Source organism: Pogona vitticeps, chromosome 3 (genome assembly GCF_051106095.1).
Source record: "Pogona vitticeps strain Pit_001003342236 chromosome 3, PviZW2.1, whole genome shotgun sequence".
In the NCBI taxonomy this organism is placed as follows: Eukaryota; Metazoa; Chordata; class Lepidosauria; order Squamata; family Agamidae; genus Pogona; species Pogona vitticeps.
In genome coordinates, this window is record NC_135785.1 from 235,310,494 (window position 1) to 235,334,494 (window position 24,001).

The following is a 24,001-nucleotide window of genomic DNA, read 5'->3' on the forward strand; positions in this document are numbered from 1 at the left end:
TACATACATACATACATACATACATACATACATACAAGAGAGAGAGAGTGCACAGTTTGGAGTGTCTTACTCCATCCTGTTACTAGCCAACTCCACACACACACACACACAAATACGTGATTCAGTCCATTTGACAGCTTATATCTGAAGACCCTGCACATCCCTAATCTATAAAATGCCAGGAGATTTGTTGTTCTAGTATGGAGATTGCAGTCTGAAGCCTAAATAGCATTGCTGCACTTGAATGACTATGTTCCCAAGTACTACAATACTAGCTAATCTGCTCCTAACAAAACAAAAAACGCAGGAAGCTAAACAAATCTTTTCAGTCATTAAGATAAGTTTGTGCAATCCCTTACTTCCAACTGGGAGAGGAACAATAAAAGGCTGTAGACTTCCCAGATCTTCTTTATTGTTATTCCCCTGTATTGAATAACTACCAGACCACAGGATATCTGCTCCTTTAGTAGTTATAGGCAGAAATTTAAGAGGAGCTTTACCCCTCACTGAACTTGAAACCAAGAGTGACAGGAAAGCCCTGTTCCTCTGAACTACAGCTAGTGCTAAAGGTTCAAAGCTTAGACTCATATAAAAGAGTTGGTATCAAGATATCTCTCAGCAATTTGAGACCACCTACTAGGCAAGTCTAGCTCTTATGCTAGGCCTTCCTCCTCTCTCCGCCTCATGGCTGTTCCACCCTTTGATTTCCTGTAAGTATGTTCGACAGAAGAATCTTATTCTTTCATGCTCTTAAAATAGTTTTCCCATATTCATGTCCCTTTTGGTATAACAAATAGTTTATGCATGTACATTTCTAGTACCAAAGGATATCCCAAGGGAAAAGATCTTTTGCCTGAGTAAGAGCCGTGGAACGAAGGGGGCATGTGCCTGGGAACAGAGTTAAAGATTCACTATAGCTGCTTTTCTGTTTTAATACCAAACTCACACTGGAGCAAGGAAAGCAAGTATTTCAGTGAATATGGACACCTATAATGGCTCCACTGTGACCAAGGCGAAGCACATTTGCAAATGGACCTAGTTTGATGCTCTAGCAGCTTCGTTTGTTTCTGCATTCATGCTTACACAGACTGTATGAGAGGCATCCACATAGGTAGGAATGATGATTCTGCTCTATTGTGTAGGATCCTCTTAGGAAAAGAAAATCCCAAAGGCCTTGAAAGAAAGGACCAAGGGTAGAATGCTATTATCTCAAGTTCAGAATAGCCAAATGGAGCTATGAAATAAGAATACATTTCTTACAAAAACCATAAGCATACATCCTTTTGAGGAACAGCCATGTGGTGCAAAACCCAGCGGGCAATCACTACCGTTAAACTAAAGGGAGGGAAAGCCAAGGGCCAAATTCAATTTCAGCTAACATGTCAAGGACTATATTTCAATAGTTATGCCACCACAGAAAAAAAGGATGGGCATTAAAATGTTGGTGTGTTTTAGCTAAAGCTCTTATTACATGTTAGAAGAAGTGTTTCAATTTAGAAAGGGAAAGAAGCCTTGATGAAACCAGGGTTACCACCAAATAATGGCAAGGAAAGGAGTGTACATCTGATGAGCCCCAAGGACCAGAAAGGAACCCAAGGAGAATTGGATCAAACCCCAAGGCCTGATGTTTTGTACTGCCTATCTTAGGGTTCAGCCCTAACTGGCCAAGATGGCTGAGGTAATGCTAAGCCAGCTGAGTCCAAAATTACTTAGGACTCCATGGCCTCATTTTGTGAGCCCGGGCTGAAGAGGGTTTGGGTCTGTTGTAAGATTGTTCTTACCCCACTCCTTCCCCTTACTCACTTTTCTGCTGGCTGATTTTGGTCAATGGCTGTTGTCCTGGCAGATCCAACGGACCCAATAATAGTTCTATGGTCAGCCAGTTGTGCTAGCCCAGAAGATATCTGCCCATTCGACACTCACTCGTGCCAGGATAGAATTCATTTTGAACTGTACTTCTTGACAGTCCCCACAGTGAGATTCTGCTCCCCAAACCTTACTTACCTTGAACAGTAAACAAAGGAATAATATCTGTGTGGTTTGCAGGTAAGGTAAACTGTAAGCTTTCGCTGCCACAGTACACTAACCTGTGGCTCCACCAACTTGATATATCTTTAAAACTACTGGGGACACCCCAAACTGCAGAAAAAGAGCAACAAAGGACCCAGAGAAATACAGTGCCCGAAGGGGCCTGGAACCACTTTGCTACCACCATGCTGACTTACCAATTGCCACCTTCATCAAAGGAAGTATTTATACAGGCTTAATTAACTTGTCATTGGGCAAAATGAAGGGAAGGTGTGTGGTCTCTTTAGGTCAGGGACCATTCCAACATCCTCTTGAAAACAGCAGAAGGAAATCAATTCACACCTTTCTGTAGCTCCTCAGCTTACATGCCAGCAGCACCTGCTCCACATTTATCCAGTTTTATTTGTTCTGAAATTAGTTTTCTAAATCCATTCATATTTGCCAAGGCAAAATAAACAAAATTCAAAACGGCAATGAAAGAGGCAGCATCTGAAAATCTCTTCTGCTCCTTCATTGGGTCAGAATAATAATAAATTAAATGTGTGAATAAAAGAAAAAAAAACAACCCAAAAAGAGATCACTGTGGGAAAGAAGTAAAATGATGGGTTTGCACACAATCCAACAGCTTCTATTAGCAGCTTATGCAGCGCTGAACAACACAGAATCTTGCTTGTTAAATGATGCAAATGATCTGTATAACTTAGAAGCACATATATTCATTGTATTGTGTTTGAATGGCTATGCTATAGTTCTGATCATTTCATACAAGTTTCTTTGGGAAATAAATGAGCAGTGGAAACAGTCTACCACTTGCAGCTGGATACAAGCTACAGTTAGTTACATTTTAATTCATGGTTTCTTGAAGGGTTTTGAGTGTGATAGTTCTATTTAGGATTGGGTGCCAGGCTCTAATCCAGTGTAAACTTACAGTGCAATCCTAAATCAAAGATACACTGGCAACAGTAAACTTTGAAGGATTAAAGTGTCTTACAATAGCACAACTACCCTTCTGCTGGCAGAACTCCCTGCTGGCGGATCAAAGCTAAGAGGGGATGAAGAAGGGGGCAGGATGAAGGAACCGTAGATTTGTACCAGATCCAAACCTCTTCAACCTAGGGACGCAACCACTATGATGGCAGTCTGAAGAAGGGAATTACAAACTATGTTGGAGCACTCAATACCTAGGAGACCCTGGAAAGCATTGCCACAAGGCAGAATCAACCTGATGGTACATACTTATGAATAGTATTCTCCTGGTCAGGAGAATTTCCAGCATTCCAAGGCTGAGAGAATTCAGCAGAGCTTCAGCTGGCTTAGAGTCAGCTGAGTTGGCCCTTGCCCATCTTGCTTAACTAAGCTCATGCCTTCACATCAGAACAAGGCCTATTGAATTAAATGGGATTTACTTCCATGCAAACATACAATGGCTCAGACTGCAATAGATTTCCACCCAAACTCTTTTCAAAAGGTAGTGCACTTCACTTTTAATGAGTACATTGCATGGCATTGTTTTAGCTTACATAACTTGCACATTTTTTTAGAGCCAAAGGATGCTCATGCTTGGGGTTGCCAACCGACTGAAAGCATGGCCAGGCCCTGTTCTCCTGCTGATGTTTCTTGTTCCTTTACTGTCAGAAGTTGGAAATTATTTTTACTTTGAATGCAATACCTCTACAGAATGATGTTGGGTTTCTTCCAAGGCAGTCTACCGTGTTTCCCCCAAAATAAGACAGGGTCTTATATTAATTGTTGCTCCAAAATGCATTAGGGCTTATTTTCAGGTGATGTTTTAATTTTTTCATGTACAACAATTTACATTTTTTCAAATACAGTAATGTCATCTTCTAGTTGCTGCACAATGGTGGAGGGCGTGGTTTCACTTAGCTAGGGCTTATTTTTGGGGCACAGCTTATATTATGAGCATCCTGAAAAATCCTACTAGGGCTTATTTTCAGGTCAGGTCTTATTTTCAGGGAAATGGGTTACTGCACTTTCCCCATGAGTGATTAATTGTGTCACTGTGCTTTTCATCTCTCATTACATGACTGATGTATTCCAGCCTTCTGTGTTTCATATATTTCTGGACTCCTTTGTTTTTATATATTTCCTTTAGCATTTCTTTGTCACCCTCCCTGTCCACTAAATTTTCAACACGCTGTGATAAATCTCAGAAAGACGAAGAGGAACACTGACTATCAGCAGTCGTCTTGAAAACATCGTTGTCCAAATAAATCCAATGCAATTTTACAAATGTAGGGTATTCAGAGGGTTGACACTTTTTAAAGGGCTGGATATTTTTATGCCAGGTCTTGGGAACATGTGACCCTTTAGATGCTATTGAACTGCAACCCCCATAATCACTAATCAGCATTGCTGGCAGCAAGGCCTGATGGGAGCTGTAGTGCAACAGCATCTAGAAGGTGACCTTCAGCAGGTGAATCACAGACAGCATTTATCAAACCAGTTTTTTCCTGTCTTTCACATGTCATGAGGGGTAAAGCCTTGTCTGATAAATTCTGCTCTTAATTGCATACAGCCTCTATAAATGGGTTACAATCCTAGTCATTGTCACAGTCCTTGTCCTATTCTCTCTCTCTCTCTCTCTTTTATTTTATTTTATTTTATTTTATTTGAGAAGCAAGTGTTACTCATTTCTCTGCAACTTTCTTCCAGGAAAATATACATAGGATCACAGACGTAGCATTTTGAAAAAAAAAAACAAAAAACAAGCAACTGCAATTAGTTAAAACACAATGTAGCTCCCATGTGTATTCATTTATATCTGTGTAAACAATTGACTTTCATATCACCCCCCCCACAAGAAACAAGGTGGGCAAGAGGAGACCAGGTCCCTGAGAAATTATTTCATGTAGCATACCACAGCCATATGTTTTTGTGCCAAAAATATGTATATATGCACATGAAGCAGGAGCCAGACACCTTTGCCAAAGCATATTTGACATTGAGTTGTTGTTGTTGTTTTTAATTCCAGGTGGTACAGGCTGTCAGTCAGGATGGGAGAGATGGGTTGAGAAAGAGGGGAATGCCAAAGTGAAGTGAAAACATCAAGGAAAGCAGCAATGATGCACAGAAGCAAAGGGGAGTGGTGGTACCAGCAATTGCCCAGTAAATCTACTTCATCATGAGTTATGCAGCAAGTCACAAGCTAAGGGGACAGTGCTAATTCCTTCAGGTATACAAATTAAGTTTTGTAGAGAAGAGAGTAAGTCTTGGGGGAGCGGAGAGAAGAGAGATACAGGGGCAGTTCTTTTATTGCCATATGCTTTACCTACCCACCATCCCAAAGCTCATGTTTTCTTGCCTTCCTCAGCACTTGAAGGAAGAGCCGCATGCTACCTCCCTGGTTCTCTGTGATCATGTAAAATTCATCAGTTTCCTTTTCTGTTGTGTTTGGGGGCTCCAAGAGAGAGAGAGAGAGCAGTACAATTCCGTGCTTCTCTAGCACGAAGGCTTGCTGAACATTGCAGTCATTCTCATGCTATCAGAGATGAACATCAGGACAACTATAGCAGAGAGCTATTGGCCACCGTCAAAGTAATCCCACCATCTCAAAATCCCCAGCTGAAAAGTTTTTATTAGTTTCAAGTGATTTAATCCTGTGATGCCGCCTCAAAATTCTATTTATAGTGCTATCTTATTCTTTAATATTAGTTTTTTAAAAAATGTTTCAGGATGCTTAGGGATCACGAGAATGCCAGGATTCTCTGGAAAAGTTAATAATGCTGGGAAAGATGGAAGGCAACAGTAAAAGAGGAAGTCCAAATATGAGATGGAAAAGCTCCCTAAAGGAAGCCACAGGCTTGAGTCTACAGGAGCTGGGCAAGGATGCTGAGGATAGGACATTTTGGAGATCACTCATTCATAGGGTCACCATAAATTGGAAGTGACTTGATGGCATAAAAACAACAACAAAAATGTCAGGATGCTACCACATTTGGCAAATGTTTGTGGGGTTCCTAATATCAGCATTTCACTGCTAATAACATTTGATTTCAATATTTGGTCTCAGGGAATTGTTATCTTGCAAGAGTAATCCTCTCAGTCTTGCTCCTGTTTTGGGTTGGGAGTGGGAATGAGATCACATTTTATACCACAGACACGTCTCACTTCTGAATACTCCTGGACATCCAGATATGGGTGAAACATTTGACAAGCTGATATATATATGAAAAAGAATCCTTCAGGAATAATGAATGGTTTGTATGGGACAGCACAAGCAGTGTCTCACAGTCCAGCAACAGAGAGAGGTGATTTGGACCATTAGATCCATTAGAAGTGATGTATGTGATAAGTGATGAGAGTGCCAGCCCAAGAAGTTTCTTCCACTTGAGGCAAAAGACAACTCCACCCAAACTCAGTATTATGTGATAGGGAAAAGAGGTTTTTTTTTCTTTTTTTGAGGTGTAGTGTCCAGAACTGTACACAATACTCCAGGTGCAGCCTTACCAGCATTTTGTACAATGGCATTATAATATTGGCTGTTTTATTTCAATCCCTTTTTAAATGATCCCTAGAATGGAATTGGCCTTTTTCACTGCCACTGCACACCGGGTTGACACTTTCCATCGAGCTGTCCACCAACACACCAACATCTCTTTCCTGATCCATCACAGACACCTCAGAACCCACTAACTGATAACTAAAGTTTTGACTTTTCACCCCAGTATGGATTACCTTACGTTTTCCTATATTGACACGCATTTGCCATTTTGCCGCCCATTCTTCCAGTTTGGAGAGATCTTTCAGGAGTTCTTCACAATCCCTTCTGGTCTTCTTCACCCAGAAAAGTTTCATGTCATCTGCAAACCTGGCTACCTCACTGCTTATCCCTCTCTCTATGTCATTTACGTATAGGCTGAAAAGCACCGTTCCCAGGACAGATCCATGAGGCGTACTGCTTTTTACCTCTCTCCATTGTGAAAACTGCCCATTGACACCTACTCTGTGTTTCCTGGTTCTCAACCAATTCTCGTCTATAAGGTGACCTGCCCTCTTATCCCCTGACTGTGGAGTTTTCCCAGCAGCCTTTGGTGAGGGACCATGCCAAACACCTTCTGAAAATACAGATAGACAATATCTACTGGTTCACCCACATACACATGCCTGTTGATCTTTTCATCCCTGACAGACGACCATCTGAATTTTTTTTAAACACCTCCATAATGAAAAGCCTACCTTCAAGGTAGGCCATTCTACAGCTCTTACTCTAAGATGCACACACACATACACACACACACACACACACACACACACACACACACACACAAACAAACACAAACACACACACACACACACACACACACACACACACACACACACACACATGATATTTATCCATAATCTTCTTTTTTGTAATTTAACTCCTACCCTATGGAGCAGCAGAAAAGAAGCCTGTTCCCTCTCCCATATACTGTAGTAGTCCTCACTTCATCAGTGGCAAGGGGAGCATCCTGCACTAAAACGTGGCATCAGACTAGTTTAGAGGACTGAGGACAATTCAGGTTTCAGAGAGAAACAGCTGTGGAGTTACAGCCAGCAGACTGCCATTGTTGCCACTTCATGCATTTCCTGCTCGAGGTGATCATCTCACTGTGCCCAGTGGTACAGATGTCCGTGACAGTGGTTGAGACAAATATTTATGAAACTGCCCCAGTAATTCAAGGAGAAATGGTTTCACTATATACTCCTACCCACCCAATTTTGTTTTTCTGATTCATTCCAGTTATTTGTCAACATGTTTACTTGCTAGTAAGATTCATTGAACTCAGTGAGATGGCACTGCATGCTGTGGCTTTATATTTTTAACAAGGCGGCTTCAATCGCTTTGCCTTTCAACAGGACTCTTTCATAGGGCTGCCAGGTCAGCAGGATACCATTCCATGAAGATTCATAGCCCGAACTTCAGACCAAAAGGACAGATTTTGTGATGTCACAGGAGTGGGTTCTTGGGATATCACAGAGGTGACCAGGCAAGGTTTGGGACAGAGGGAAAAACTGCTTCTTGGGTCAGCTGGCTGTGGAAATGGACATGAGGAGAATCTAGGTTAAAAGGCACAGAATCTAGGGGAAATCAAGATAAAACAGTAATATGGCTGGATAGACCATAATCCCATCCGAGAAGTCTCTCCCAGTCGCACAAACCACAGAGAGCATACAAGGGTGCCGACAGCTGCAAAATACAGAAGGGCCTTTTCATGCACACAACTTCATGTCATGCCTTCAGCACTACTCGAGAGTCATTTCAAAGGAATCCTATGACAAAAATCACACAAGCCCATATGGTGAAGGGGTTGAAAAACACTTGCCCATGTGCTATCTTTTTCTCTTTCTATAGAGAGGTGTGCAAAGAGCTAACTTACCCCCTTGTTAGCTAAGAAAATCATTTGTTTGTCCAATTTGTATGTATCTTTTCTCCTTGCAGACTGAGATAAACAGATGATGGTACAGTCAGCTAAATTTTTTAGCAGTAGCAATTAAAATTAGGCCCAATATGATTTTAAAATAGCAAGTTTTCATAGATCTACTTGTTTAATTTTGGTACTGCTGTACTGTATGTGTGTGATGTATATGCATGCATTATTTTGATTTTAATGTGCTGATTTTATATATTTGTACATTTTATATTTATCTTGCTAAGGCCTATGGCTAATGCAAATAAAATGCTATTCTTCTATTCATACGAGGGTACAAATAAAACTCAATCATGATGGACTACAGTTCCTATCAGCTGTAGCCAGCACAGCTGGTGGTGTAGGTTGATTACATTGTTAAATCAGGTGGAGAAAGAGACGCTGAGGCATGGCATCATATTGTCTTTTATACTGAAGAGTGCCTGGACCACAGGCTGGCTAGTGCTAGGAGGCTTTCCACTGCTACTAATAGTGGTGAGTTTGGGACAGCCCCACCAGCTTTCCATGCAGGGAAAAAGGAGCTGTTGGGTGTGCCCCCACCCTAGCAAAAATAACAAGGCCGGCTTTCCACTGATGAAGTGTCTGGGAAGGCTCCATGGCAACGGCCAGGCAGAAATGCTATTCTTTCTTCAGGGACAGCTCCAGCAGCAACTGTTTTGTGGCATTACAAGCCATGACCAGCACGGGGTCAACAGGGACAGAAGCCAATGTGCCCTTTTTAACCACACCAGGGCTTGTGTCAGGTTTACGTGCAAAGAAAGATCTTCTGAGATTACAGTTAAACTGAGAAAGGCAGAGCTATAGAGCAGAAATAGGGAATACATAGTAATTCGGAACTTGTTTGACCACAACTCTAGTCAGACTTCCACTGTCGATGCTGACTAAGGAGTATGAAAGCTGTAGTCCAACAGATATCTGAAGGGCCTCATGCTTCCCACTCCTTTAGAAATAGAAAGTGAATAATTTTTAAGAGGATAACATTGTTTTGGGAGGAGCAAAATGGTATTCAAAATATCAACATTACTTCAGAACTGTCTACTTGTCTACCCAGACATGGAGAAAGCTACTATTGATACTGGAGGGACGTGGTGGCACTGTGGGCTAAACCGCAGAAGCCTGTGCTGCAGGGTCAGAAGACCAAGCAGTCATAAGATCAAATCCACGTGATGGAGTGAGCGCCCGTCACTTGTCCCAGCTCCCGCCAACCTAGCGGTTCGAAAGCATGTAAATGAAAGTAGATTAATAGGTACCACCTCGGTGGGAAGGTAACAGCGTTCCGTGTCTAAGTCGCACTGGCCATGTGACCACGGAAGATTGTCTTCGGACAAAACGCTGGCTCTATGGCTTGGAAATGGGGATGAGCACCGCCCCCTAGAGTTGGACACGACTGGACAAAAATTGTCAAGGGGAACCTTAACCTTTACCTTTACTTTTCTATTGGTATTTCCCAGAATCACTCAAGCAGCACGACTAGTGGCCATACTGGCTGTGGGTTTCTTAGGGCTCTTTTTTTTTTTTTTTTAAGTATCTGTGTATACTATATTCCAATGTTTAAGTCATGCCAGATGCCCGATGGTGCTAGAGGAAGGGTTGGTGCAGGAAGCAGGCAGTTAAACACAACATCACTCTCCTATTATCAGTGGGGACAAGAATGAGGAACATATCAGTCGGTTGTGCCTTTGACTGCTGACACCTACAGTAGACCATGCGATACTATATCACACCAGTTGTCACATTTCTTTCTTCAGGAAGCACTTTTGATATTGATTTTTCTGCTCAAAGGCAGCAGAAGGATCCACAGAACACTGTGATTGTTGGAGAAAAACTTTGAAGTGCTGAATACCTCAGTGGTTTAGATAATCTGGTTGGGAATTCGAATCCCCACTGCGCCTTCTTCAAAATATTCAAAAATTCAAAAATATTCAAACATATTAGGCACAGTCAATCAAATTATAAAAACATTGACTAGTATCATATCACAGATACATATTTTAACCAAAAGACCTAAGTATCTGTTAAATATTGATGTAATATACTGCTCCTAATATTGCCGTTTTTGTAGCTCTGATGGTGTAATTTCCGAGATCTGCAGCTGCTTATAGAACTGTATGAATTTTCTTGATATTGTTGTTGCTGATGATGATAATGATGATGATGCAAAGTCAGACATCCCCCACTTGAATAGATAATATGTATTGAAAAGTTACATGGACAAATAGAGACACACACCCCCAGCGACAACAGCAGCAGCAACAACAACAACCTCTACTAAGAACATACAACCATATGGCTTTCTAATTGCAGAAGGAGTGGTGGACAGGCTGTCTTTCACAGATCCTCTCATTGAGGAACCCCTGACATTGTCGATGACAGCACTCTGATTATGCTTTGGCCATTTATGTGCACAACTGTGTAGATATTTGTCCAGGCCCTGTTCCGTTCCATGTAGCCATTTTTTGTCCCCACTTTTTTTTCTCCCAAAGGCTTCTTTGCTTTCCCTCCACCAAGGCAAGATTATATTAATTTTTTGCTCTACTAGGCAGCAGATTAGAAGAATTACGATGTATGTAGCATAACAATGTTTACTTTTTTATCTGAAAGCTTAAAAAATAATAATAATTGGTGGGGGACAGAAAACAGGGCTGCAGTGACAAACAAGGTTATCTTCCCGCTATTGAGCTGTCTTGCCAGCCTTCCTATTGGCTTGATTTTAATTGTTCCCAGATTTCATGTTTTGCTAAGCCTTTCTCTCCCTTCCTCGCCCCCTCCCTCCCCTGTCCATTGTATCTCTCCTTTCTTCAGAGGTTCTTGTAGCTGTGGCTTCAGATAGACTCAGAATAGGGGGAAATGTATACATTAAAATGCCAAATTATAGCCCAAGTCAGAATGCTGTTAGGTAAAGCGCTAGCATGGTAATAGAGGGTCACATTCAGATGCTCCCAGATTAGCTAAAATGGATGTAAACTGGCACAAATGTCAAGCAAGCCTTTGAACTTTATTTTAGCTGCGATATGAAGGTTATGTGGATGGAGGATGGGATCCCATTCTCTTCTATGATGCTACCCAGGTGTCAGTTTACAAGCAGAGTCAAGGGTGCCACAAAATGTCACCAGATTATTATTATGGTGGTGTTTTACACCCTCTTTGTAAAGGAAGAAATGAAGAGAGATGGAAATAAAGAACTAGAGTTTTTATAGATGTTTCTTCTGTTGGTTGGTTTGCTTTTAACCTGCTCGCTGTATCTTAGCACTTTTCATTTATTTGCTTATTATATATTAAAAGTTTTATATTCCACTTTATATTACAAGATATCTGAGCAAGATACAGATAAAGGAAATTCAAAGCAATTTTTAAAAGCTTTAAAAGGATTCAGGACACCAATTAAAAAAAGGTGTAAAATGTAAAAAAAAAAAATGATTTAAAACTATACACATACAACAAAACTCCACAATGTAAGACCCTTAAATGCCAAAAATGTTTGAGCATCACATTAAAATATGGTCAGTGTTGGTGCCAATCAGTCATGCATGTGGAGTTTGTTCCACTATAGGCGCTATTATGTAAGATATTGTGGGACACCGAGTAGGGCCCTGCTGGTAGATCTCAGCAATGAGGCAGTTATATTTAGGGAGAGGCAATTAAAGATTTAAGGTTCCCGACCACTTAAGTGTCCTCACCAGCACCTTGCTTTGAAACGAGTAGCACATTGAAAGCTGGTCTATTTCCTTTAAAACTAGTGTCATAAAATTGTTGTAACGTCTCTTTATTCACATTGTATGCACCTGTCAAGAGTTGAATTAAAATGCTACCCAGAAGACATTGTGACATTGTGGCTCCTTGTTCAACTGCTAAACCCTATGGCAGCACTGCAGTCAAGACTCTGATCATGACCTGGGTTCAGTCCCAGTAGGCTCAGGTAATCAGCTCAAGGTTGACTTGGCCTTCTATCCAAGGCTGGCAAATTGAGTACCCAGCACATGGCGGGGGAGGGGGCATAATGTGTACCCTGCATAAGTAAATTGTAAACTGGCCAGAGACTGTTTTAATGTAGGAGGAGAAGAATGAGCTGATGCAGTTTCAAAACTTCTTGACAAGCCTCATCACGATGAAACTTGGAAAAATCTCCATTTTCCTCCCATCTCCTACATTTTGCCTTTAAAAAGCAAAGCAAAGTGTGCTGCTTACATACTGTCCCATATCACTTGAAGCACTCTCTGGTCAGTTTCCAATTGCTGACAGAGGAGAATTGCAAAACAAGAACAGGAGGAGGAGGAAGAGGAGGAGCAAATAATACTGGTTTCTTTTCTTGTAAGAGAGAAAGAGAGAGAACATGTGTGCACATGTGTGCATGTACACTGCTTGTGAAGGAAGAGACAAGAGGCAAGGTGCTTTGCATGTGTGTGCATCCACTTGATGACAGCCTTCCATTGTACATCAGCTTACAAAAGCATAAGGTTGACTTTTTAAAAGTAGAAGGTCTCTGCTGTAGAGGAAATACTATGGATTGAGGGTGTGCATTGATTCGCATTTCCTATTGTGTCATGTGATCAAAGGGAAAGGGTTTCATCCTCAAACCCATATAATTTCCTGTATTTTTCCCTGTGGAGTCTGAATGTTAGAAATATTCACTTTAGAGGTACAGCCACAATGGGAGAGCCAAAAGTTGTTGGTGGAGGGGAAAAGATACCTCCCTGCTTGCTTTGGAAAGTGGTTTTGTGGGAGGCAAGAAAACAAAACACTCTGGCTATTGACAAACTTGTTGTTTTTGGCAATATTAGGCACATCAAATGCTCTAAGTGTTGGAGTTTTTACATGCTGCCTTTAGTTTGTTTGACTGGGAAGGACTTTTCTGGTATGGTGTGACTGTTAATCTATCCAGCACTTATCAATAATTGTCTCCCACCTCTGAATTCAAAGAGGGCCTTGCCTTTCTGTAGTATGTCTGTTTCCCTCTCTTTAGTCTGTTGGAAGTTTGTTTTCTGTTGAGCTGTTCACAATTGCAAGTAATGAAAAGTTTTTGTTCTTTCTCTTACAAATGTCTCAGAGTGAGTTATTGAGACCATAAGAGCCAGTTAATGAGAAAAGGGCAGTTAATGAGAAAAGGGTGGACTATCTGGGAAACATGTAGCTATTCTCCTCTTTGAGTCTCTGTACTTCTACAAAAGGAATTGACCAGAAATTCAAAACTCTGCAGCTCTAAGTTAGAGTATAACTTTCTAGACCACAGAGTAGTATATAGGGTGCCCTGTGTGCCTCTTGCATATTGCATGTTCCGGGCAAGGAGGCCAGACAATAACACAGTATGACACAGGAAGGCAGAGTGTCCATAAGCAGACATGTACAGCCAGCAGCTCTTACCCAAATATGCCGCTAATGAATATACAAGCACCATATAACGTATACTGCTCATATTCATGGGGGAATCCGGGAGCTGTAGTTCCCTAAAAGTAACATTTCCAACTTCTAATTAAGTATGCTACAAGCACTGAAAAACATTTTCCCTCCACACAAGCTGTCCACATGCAAGGAGGGGCTAACAGAATTTATGACATGCGGGGGAAGTGGTGGTGCTGCGGGTCAAACCACAGAAGCCTCTGTGCTGCAAGGTCAGAAGACCAGCAATCGTAAGATCAAATTCATGCGACTGACTGAGCCCTCATCGCTTGTCCCAGCTCCCACCAACCTAGCAGTTCGAAAGCATGCAAAATGCAAAAATACGAGTATATAAATAGGTACCACCACAGTGGGAAGGTAACAGCGTTCTGTGTCTAAGTCGTGCTGGCCACATGACCACAGAGGATTGTCTGCAGACAAACGCTAGCTCTATGGGATGGAAACAGAGATGAGCACCTCCCCTAGAGATGAACAAGACTGGACAAATTGTCAAGGGGAACCTTTACCTTTACCTTTAAGCTGAACACAGGCTAACAATTGCAAATGTTTTGAGACGCCTTCTGTTTTTGCTGCCTGCCTGAGACTGCAAAACCAGGAGAGGAGTGGAGCATTTGAAAGGATTTATTGTTATACTGTCAAGTTGAAACTGACTTTTAGTTACCCTAATAGGACTTTCGAGGTAAGTGAGACCTTTAAGGAGTGGGTTTACCCATTCCACACCCCCAGTGAGTTCCATGGCTAAGAGGAGATTCAGACCCAGGCCTCCTGATTCCTAGTCCATCACTCTATTTACTACACCACACTGGGTACCCGAAAGAATCTGTAAGATAAGATTTATGAGCTAGGTTTTGCCTCCCCTTCCTGACCAGAGGGAGAGAGGTTTGCTTGTACGTTCAGGAATAAAATGACCTTTCTTGAAAGGCCAGTTGTGAAATGCATGGTCCAGAGTAGGAAAGGAGAACATATAACCTCTAGGGGTGGAAAATTAAAAACAGAATAGATAAGTTACTAAAAATGATGCCACCATGTTCTAGAGTGGCTGCATCATCATTCCTTTATTTCTGAATGGCTCTATCAGTAATTTGAATACATGGGAAACAATCGGGGAATGTTAAACCTTGAAGGCATGTGTTGTTAAGCAAAACAATTAGCATACTGTTTTATTAGATCCCAAAAATGAACGTAAGAACATACGAAGCTGCTTTAGAATACATTGGACTGTTTGTTTAAGAAGCCCAGGACTGACTTCTTTGACCAGCAGGATATCAGCTGGACGCTTTGCCATCACATGGTACTTGTGGCCAGTCCAAGATACATTTCCACCCAAGGCAAATGTGAAGATGATGTTTCTTTCCCTATTACCCTACCAATGCCATTATTTCCCCCACACACACTTTAAATATTCAATTAGCCTCTTTTGCCACACCTGTCCCTTTTAGCCCCACCCTCTGGGATGCAGCGTTTGGCTACAGGCAAATCTGAAAGAGGACTGTCTGCCACACTGAGACAAATTGTCCTGCACCTGGCATTATGGGAGGGGCTGCTTTTTCATTCCTTTACCTAGAGATGAAGGAGGCACTATGATCATTTTCCATGCTATAAGGAGGGTTGGGTTGGTCATACCGCTTGAAAAATGTCCTAAGCACTGTGTAATATGGTCAATAGCCAATGCCATTATTTACCCAAGTGTAATTCACAATCCAATCACTGAATTTTTAGTCTCTGCCTATAGACTATAATTCGTTTTATTCTCTGAGCCAAAAATGTAAAATGTCGACTTTCTCGTGTGTAACCAAGGGGTCATTTTGCAAGACTGGGGCTGGAATGCTGAGCACACTTACAAGAGAGTGAGCCCTGTTACATGCAGTGGCATTTTCTTCCCAATAAATGTGTACTGTGAGCTTCTAAGCCTGTACTTACCTTCCATTACCTATTGAAAATGAAGGAAATATCCTATTTAAATGTAATCTGTATGAGAGGCATGAAAGCCAACAACAAAAAACAAAAACAAAATCAGTGTGTTTGTGAATGTCAAACGTGATAGATGGAGGCTGAAATAAGCAAGCCATTTCTCAAGAATACAAGCAATGCACTGTGCTCCCTGGTTTACTTATGTTTAAATAAGAGTAGAGAACCATTAACCCCACAATCAATTCTGGGGTTTGATATTATAATGGTAAAAACAGCTCACAATCTAGAAGCCTAGAGATACATCTCTGGCTGCTGTTGATAGTCTTCCCGCCATAACTTTAGAATTGTTCAAGCATGCAAAAGGCAGAAATTGCACACATGTGACTTGTTACGATTCTCAAATTCATGCACTCTACCCTTAAGCTTGCTATATGGCCCACTCCCACACAGCCCTGCTCTCAAATCATGTCAGTTCATATATAGGAGCCAATCTTCAATAATGTGTGTGGGCCATACTATCCCTCAGGTGGCAGGAACCCAAATTGAAATGCCCCATATTATAAGAATCCACAGCTTTTGCTATTATGTACTGTCTACAAAAGGGACGTGGTGGCACTGTGGGCTAAACTGCAGAAGCCTGTGCTGCAGGGTCAGAAGACCAGCAGTCGTAAGATCGAATCCACGCGATGGAGTGAGCTCCCATTGCTTTGTCCCAGGTCCTCGCCAACCTAGCAGTTTGAAAGCATGCAAGTGCAAGTAGATAAATAGGTACCACCTCGGTGGGAAGGTAAAACGGTGTTCCCTAGTCATGCTGGCCACGTGACAATGGAAACTGTCTTTGGACAAGCACTGGCTCTACGGCTTGAGACGTACACGACTGGACTAAGAATGTCAAGGGGAACCTTTACCTTTATCTTACTGTCTACAAAGGTTGAGATGAGGGAGAGGTGGGTTGTGTACAATGCTGAGCAGGTCATTTCAGGCTCTTTTGTGACCACATATGGACAGTCAAATCTGAGAACCAAAAATGTCTTATCTGGGCAGAAAGAAAAAATCTTTCCAAAATCTTGCTGTTTGCATCACTTTTGGTATGGCTTGGTTCAAATCAAATTATGGCGTCCACACATGTTTTGACTTAGTGCTCCATCCTGCCCCTTTTTGGAATTATCCTGCTCCTTTCTGGCACAGCATTAGGGACCCTGTGTGTATGTTTTTTTAGCATAATTCAGTGCATTCCTAATTATCCCATTGTATAGTAGCCTATGCGGATGGTGGGCAGTCTTATCTGAGGTGTCAACCCTCAGATATATTAGGTAGGTGTTAACATTTTAATGGAAGATGGGAAACTCCCTGCTTTATTTTCATTGTCTCTACAGTTTTATTTTCTAAAATATTTCCCTGTTGATGCAGTGATATTCCAGATAAATGAGACACATTTGTGGTATTATGTGAACTATGCTAAGTAGATGCATTGCTGTTTTGCTATGTCACAAACTTTATTTAACGAGAGAGAGAGAGAGAGAAAGAGAGAGAGAGGAAAGTCACCACAGCCCACTGGATGCCAGCTTCAGGAAAAGGAAGAAGGGCTATGTCAACTCTCCTCCCCCAAAATTCATCAACAAATGATAGCATTTCTCCCTTCCTGTATTACTTTTGCCTTAATGGTAGCTTGTGGGGGGAGGTGATATGTGAAAAGTAAATAAAAGCAACCACTAGAGAAACTAGTTGGATTGAAGACTGGCTACCCTCAACCACCATCACCTACTGTGGTGATCACCCTGCTTTGGCTCAAGTAGGATGTTATTTGCATACACCAATGGTAGTTGCTGGGAGGTGGGGCCAGAGAAACTAGAAGGGAGGGGTGAGGCAGAGAAGAGGGGAGTTTTGTCAGTGCGTGAGTCAGTTTGTTTCAGTCAGGAATGAGAGCCTGAAGTAGAAGTTAGTCTGTGGGGGTTAAAGAGTGTGGTAGAGTGAGGAGTTAAGGGAGGCAGTTAAGAGTGTGGAACTTATAGAGAGTTAAGAGTGAAACAAGTTATTACAAACCTAGAGAATACTTTAAAGTCTTTGAAAAACCTGTTTAAGTGAACTGTATCCAATAAACCTGTTTTTGTTAAACTTTACACTCAGCATGGACCTCAGTCTTTCTAATTGAACATTGTTGACAAAGATCAACTGGTGACAGCATAAAGGAGGGAACATGTTGTGGGTCTTAGGCTAGTGAAATAATCTGGGGACATGCTGGGTAATGTCACACCTACAAACCCTCTTGAAGAATAAAGTGCTGATCTTTGGGTCACGTGTCCAGGGTTCTAGAGCCTGCTAGTAAAGACACCACTGCTTCCATAGTGCCATGGGCTCCATCCCCACAAGGAAGCACAGACCCAGAGGAGTCTGGCTGACAAAAAAGAAAAGGGAGGCAGACTCCATTCCATCTCCCCAAGCTTCACTCCTCTGTTTTCACCTCCTGTCAGTATTATTGCCATGAGCATGCCCTCCCGCCTCTTCAAGTAAACCAGGTAAAACCTTATTCGTGAATAAAAGTAAACCATACTAATGAATAAACCAGTGATCCAAAGACGTCTCTGGACCCTCCTCACAGGGGAATAACCATCTCCAGTGTGAACTACAGGATCACTGAAGTGTGAGATAAACTAGATCACAATGAAGATAAGAAACTTTTACACCTGATCCAGATTGCTTCAAAGTGTTGTCTGATTTCAAAGCTACAGTACTGTCATCAGCTTCAAGGAACTCTGCCAAAGTAATATAATATAGGAACACCAGAGTCTGTGAGATGCTTGTATGGTCCCAAAGAATTTCCCCATTCCCTCAGGCTACCATTTATATTGTCTTATCACTGGTAAACTGTCCTCTTCATGGTAGGTAAGTATTCCCAGCAGGTCACACCATTGAGGTTTCTCTCTCCAAAATCAATGGCTGTTTTCTCTTTAACAATATTGACCTTCTATTTATAGGCACTTTTACCCAGAGGCTAAGTATCTTAAGTGTGTATTTTACAGAGATACCTATGCACTTTCCCGAAAATTACATTACAAGCCTGTTAATTTGACAGATCTGTAAAGACGGAGGTGTCTCCATGAGGTCATGGAAAGTAAACACAATGGAACTCAACAGAAGAACTCCAAAGGAGGTCAAGACGGGATGTATCTATCGCTGATAGGAAACAGGCAGGGGAGGGGAAGACAGTGTGATACTATAACAGACTATCTTAATCAAGGTGCTTCAAGATTGATCTCATTCCAACACAGCCAATGGCTCTGCCAGTTAAGAATGTTGGAAGTTGGAGTCCAGCACACACAAACAGTACAGATATGGTGATGGCTGGTTTAGAGTATGGTTTTAATGTAATATTTATATTACATTTTGAAAGAAGTCTTGTGACAATGATTTTGATTCTGTATGCTGTGGCTCCTTTACCTGCGTTCAGGGGAACACTACTGCTCTATTCATGTCTCATGTAATAAAAAGGCAAAGAGGAGGGGCTTGTTAGCCCCACCCCTGACACTGATCCAAAAACTGCTCACCAGGAGACCAATTTCCTGACAAGGAGAATTTCCTATATGCATGAAGGTTCTCCATGTTATCTAGAACACGAGAGAATCAGTGTGCTGAACCGAGAGAAGAGTTCCCTTGCATAAAGGAAGAAGCTTTAATCTTTGGAAAATCACTTTGAGAGCAACAGAATTGGTGTACTGATTTCATAACATCTGGTATTAGATCCTGGTGCTTTATTAGAATTCAAACCGTTTGGATTAGTGAAATGGAGGGAAGCCTATATGGGGAGCTCATGAATATCTGTTTGCCTGAAGGGAAATGTTTGCCATTCCAGATATTATATTTTTCAATGGTATATCAGACAAAACAGTGAAGAATCGGGAAAAGCTAAACAACAGCTGCTAATCGGACAAACCCATAGGTTTGGCTTTAATACACATCCTCATATGTCTGTTGTGAAGTATGTCTCATCTTCAAATCTCAATGAAATATTAAAGATTTCTTATTATTGAAATGTGTGGATAAGGATGCAAAGGAAGAGTTTTAGATTATTCTATAACAACTTAGTAGTCGTGCACAACAGGCAAGAAGGGAGAAGAGAAAGGAATAGCTTTAAAAATAGATAAGTTGAACTTAAAGCCAGGCTTTGTGGTTCTACAACACACAATTAGCACCATTAAGCAGTATATGAAGTGGAGTAAATTGTTGTGTTTTGTTGCTCTTTTACATTTAACAAATAACTGTAAAAGCAGGAACACAAATGAGGAACAGGAAATCTGAACCATGTAGTGGGCTCACAGATGGTGTCACACCTCCATCCTCAGCATCCTGACACACTCCAGCCCTCTTCTCCCTCTTTTTGGCCTTGCCAAAAAGAGCAGAAGCATCTAGAGTGGGCTTCTACTCACATTCCCTTTCTTAAGGTTTCAGATTTCATGAAGAATTCTACTGCCATGTAAGCATGTTTGAGATCTCCTTCACACATCTTTTAAGGTTGCGTGTAGGACTAGGACCAAAGGCTGGCATAATTTAGCATTGGTTGAGAGCTTACCTGTATATCCCAACAGGTCCCCACTGATCGCCTTCCCTTAGACCTGTCCTTTTTCTTCACTGTTGGGTCTGTCTCATGATCTGTCTCCCTGGCCATCACTTTGGTTCTAGGAATGATGGGAAAGAGGATGAAAAGCAGCAGTAGCTGATGGCAACGCTGGTGAAAGGAGACTATTTCCGTTGAGGGTTTGTTGCCCATGGTCCATTAAAAATCTGGTATGCATATGGAGTCAGATTTCTTGTTCAGACTGAACAGCTGTAATCCTGTTGGTGACCTGTAAGATGTATGTATCTTGCCATGGCTAATTGCAGCTAACTGATAAGGTGGTGGGCCGCGTCTCAGTCATATGCTCAGTTGTGCAATGGAGATGCATCCCAGTAGCTCGTCTATTAACCACAATCAGTCACAGCAAGTTATGCAAACTTTACGCAACCAGCAATAGGATTCTGGACAGTGTCTGAACATGGCTGAAAACAAATTTTCAGTAAAACAAATAAAAGTAAAGTACCAGTGATGTGACCACTGAATACAACTGGTATCAGGAGGACTAACCCAAGAACTGAGTATAGTAAAGAAGAGATTGCAGGGCAGGACTTTAGTCTCCCCGTATGCTCTAGATATTTACAGCCCTTCTTACTTGGATCCTTTCCCCCCAGTTAAACGCTTTCCTCTTTTATCTCTGCTCTGACTTTGGGTAAGGTGTCGAGCATCTATAATAAATCTGATTGGGAAGAAGCAGAATGGGGGGGGGGCTGTACATCTCTGTACATTACTGCTTTCTTTCTCTATCTGCATACCAGACAGAATATGACAAAGTTGAAGCTATTTTGTTATAAATGCAGGCAGATCCTTTATTATGATATGGAACATTTTACTCAATGACCTTAAGTTGTTTTTAGTTTTTTTTTCTTCCCAAAGTAATCTTTTGTCAGTTTAATTAACACACAGGAACCTTGGGGAAAAAACCTTCATGAATGTACAAGGACAGATGAAGTTTTCACTGACAGTAATCCTTACAGGAAGAAGAGGGCATCACAAAGGAACCCAACTATCTATATTTTCATCTCAAAAACACTGGCAGTCAAGTCCTTCTAATACAGAAAGGATGCATGAAGCAAAGGAAGAATGGGCTTGATGCAAAACATAGTTTATTCAATCACGGCATATGCCGTTCTTCTGAATTAGAGACATTTGGTTAGGAATCCAAAACAAAGACAATCAAAATTTGAGATTGGAAGTTGAATCCAGTTTGTGAAATCTAGGGCATTTTCAGAAGTATTTTCTGTATTTGCAACACTGTCTTTCTCTTGAAAGTTGCTAAAGCAATTCATTTCTAATCCAGATATTGTATCATAAAAAACAATTATTGTACCCCAGGAAATGTATCTCAGGGAATCACATTTTATTTGCATGTTACTTATCTGAGGATATGTTGATGCCACAAATTAATCTTGATCCAGTGAGGGAAAATCCACGGCCAGTATGCACTGTTCCATATTTAGCTTTTCCTTTTAAGCAAGAAAGCAGTAATACATACCCAAGAACTGTAAAGAAGGAAACCCAGTTCAAGGATTCACAAAGGTAACATTAGTTATCATCTGCATTTCTTCTTCAGGGCAGTTATTTCCTCATGCTATTTGCATAATTGCTGTGGTCAGTGAAATAATATAAAAGGAAAGGAAGAAGAAAATGGTGCCTGGATAGAAGACAAAACTATTATGTCTTGAGCAAAGGAAGGCCACATCAACTCCAAGATGATAAGAACCAAGGTCAGTAAAGATCACTGTGCCACAGCACTGCATTCATTCAAATAATGGAAATGGGATTGACACTCATCTCTCACTTCTCCAGACACTCATTATTAAGTTTAATTTCTAGTATTCCTCCCATCTAGCAGCTGCCTCTCTCTGGACTTTATATCTCTTTGCTACAGTCTTCCTTAACAGGGAAGTTTAATAGTGAAGCTTAATAGGTGAATGAAGGCCAGAATAGAGTTCATGGGAACACTTCAGAGGATCTAGCTGAGAAGAGTTTTTACTTAGAGGTAGCCACCATTTCAAGTTCACTGCTAGGAAAACCCTTTCCCCATACAATTTGGTAGCAGTGATAAAAGTTAATGTCGGAAAGAATTATTTTTTTAAAAAATGCACAAAATGGAGGTGGATTAAACCAAACCCCACTCTTAACAGGAAACAGAAACAAGTATAATTATTTTGACAGAATTTCTTTTAGTAACTTATGATGATTTAAAGTTTAAAGTATATTTACATGAATAAAAGAAAGGTAAGTGTCAACATACCTACCAGGATTCACTTCTCGCCATCATTTCTTGTGCCCCACTTTAAAAAAAGAGCAAAGTTTGCTTCTTATATACCACCACATACCACTTAAAACACTCTCTGGGTGGTTTACAAGTTAATTATGCAGACTACACATTGCCCCCCAAACCCAGCTAACTAGGTACTCATTTTACCAACCTCTGAAGGATAGAAGGCTGAGTCAACCTTGAGCTGGCTACCTGGGATTGAACCCTGAGTCATGAGCACAATTTTGGCTGCAGTACAACAGTTTAACCACTGCAATATGAGGTAAAAAAAACTACTCTAAAAATCTGTTATCATCATAAATAATGAGGAGCTACAGTTAAATAATCAGTTTAGGTAAGCTTCACTGAGTGTGCAAAAGAGTTTATCAACAGACTTTTATTTTTTTTTCATTGCAGCAGTTTCTTTTTAACAAAGGACACATTTAGCAAGCAATAAATAATATATTTTAATACAGAAGGGATTTTGAGGCATCCTAAATTATATTTTCTTCATAGCTGACCCAGGATTTCTCAGGATCAAATTAGCCATTAATGAAACATACATTTCCCTATGGTTTATCTATATTCTCTCCCACAGTGGGATCGTCTTGGAGAAATGTGTTTCAGCAATCATACAGTGGACCCTTGACTTACAGACGGCTTGACTTACAGACTTTTTGAGTTACAGACTTCTCTGGCCGCAAAATTTAGGTTTGACTTGCAGACTGAGATTTGACTTACAGACCAGAAAAAAACCAAAATGGAACAAAAACGGCCTGTTACGGGATTAATCGGTTTTCAGTGCACTGTAGGTCAATGGAGACTTGACTTACAGACTTTTTGACTTGAGAACCGCCTTCCAATACGGATTAAGTTCTCAAGTCAAGACCCCACTGTATTTGCATATTAAAGTTGTGCTTATTGTTCAGTGACCAATCAAAAAACAAAGCAAGCTAATAGAAACCATGTGGGCAAACAAAAGCACATGACAATCAGATATCTTTCGCTGCTCAGGGGAGTATCCCCACCAGGATAAATTGTCCAGTTTGACCCACAGAAAAACAATTATGAAAAAAAGTGAGATTTTTCTTTTCTTATTCATATTCCTGGAATAAGGAATTCTATCGCTATTTAACAGAATTTCTTCTGAATCTCGAAGACTGTTTTATGGTTGCTGCCAAATCACATGACATACTGTAACTATCAGTGAGGCTATGTGTGGTATATTGTGAAGGATTCAAAGTGCTGGCCAGGATATCAATATAGTTGCTGCTGTTGCCACTTGCATTAAGAAGTTCAGTAGCAACAGGAAGAGAAAATACTTAGGAGAAAAGAATTTCCATCTTCAACTGCCACTGTTAATGG

General features: G+C 41.0%; 1 protein-coding gene across 2 annotated transcripts in view; it reads right to left on the reverse strand.

Moving 5' to 3' along the window:
* Positions 1-23,265, reverse strand: part of LOC110074007 (zona pellucida sperm-binding protein 4) — a 38,552-nt gene extending 15,287 nt beyond the window's left edge. For both annotated transcript variants that reach the window (XM_072993806.2, XM_020783792.3), the window contains exon 1: positions 2,005-23,265. In XM_072993806.2, the coding sequence (XP_072849907.2) occupies positions 2,005-2,215 (211 nt within the window). In that variant the 5' untranslated portion in view covers positions 2,216-23,265. The remainder of the gene's footprint in view (positions 1-2,004) is intronic.
* Positions 23,266-24,001: the final 736 nt, after the last annotated feature.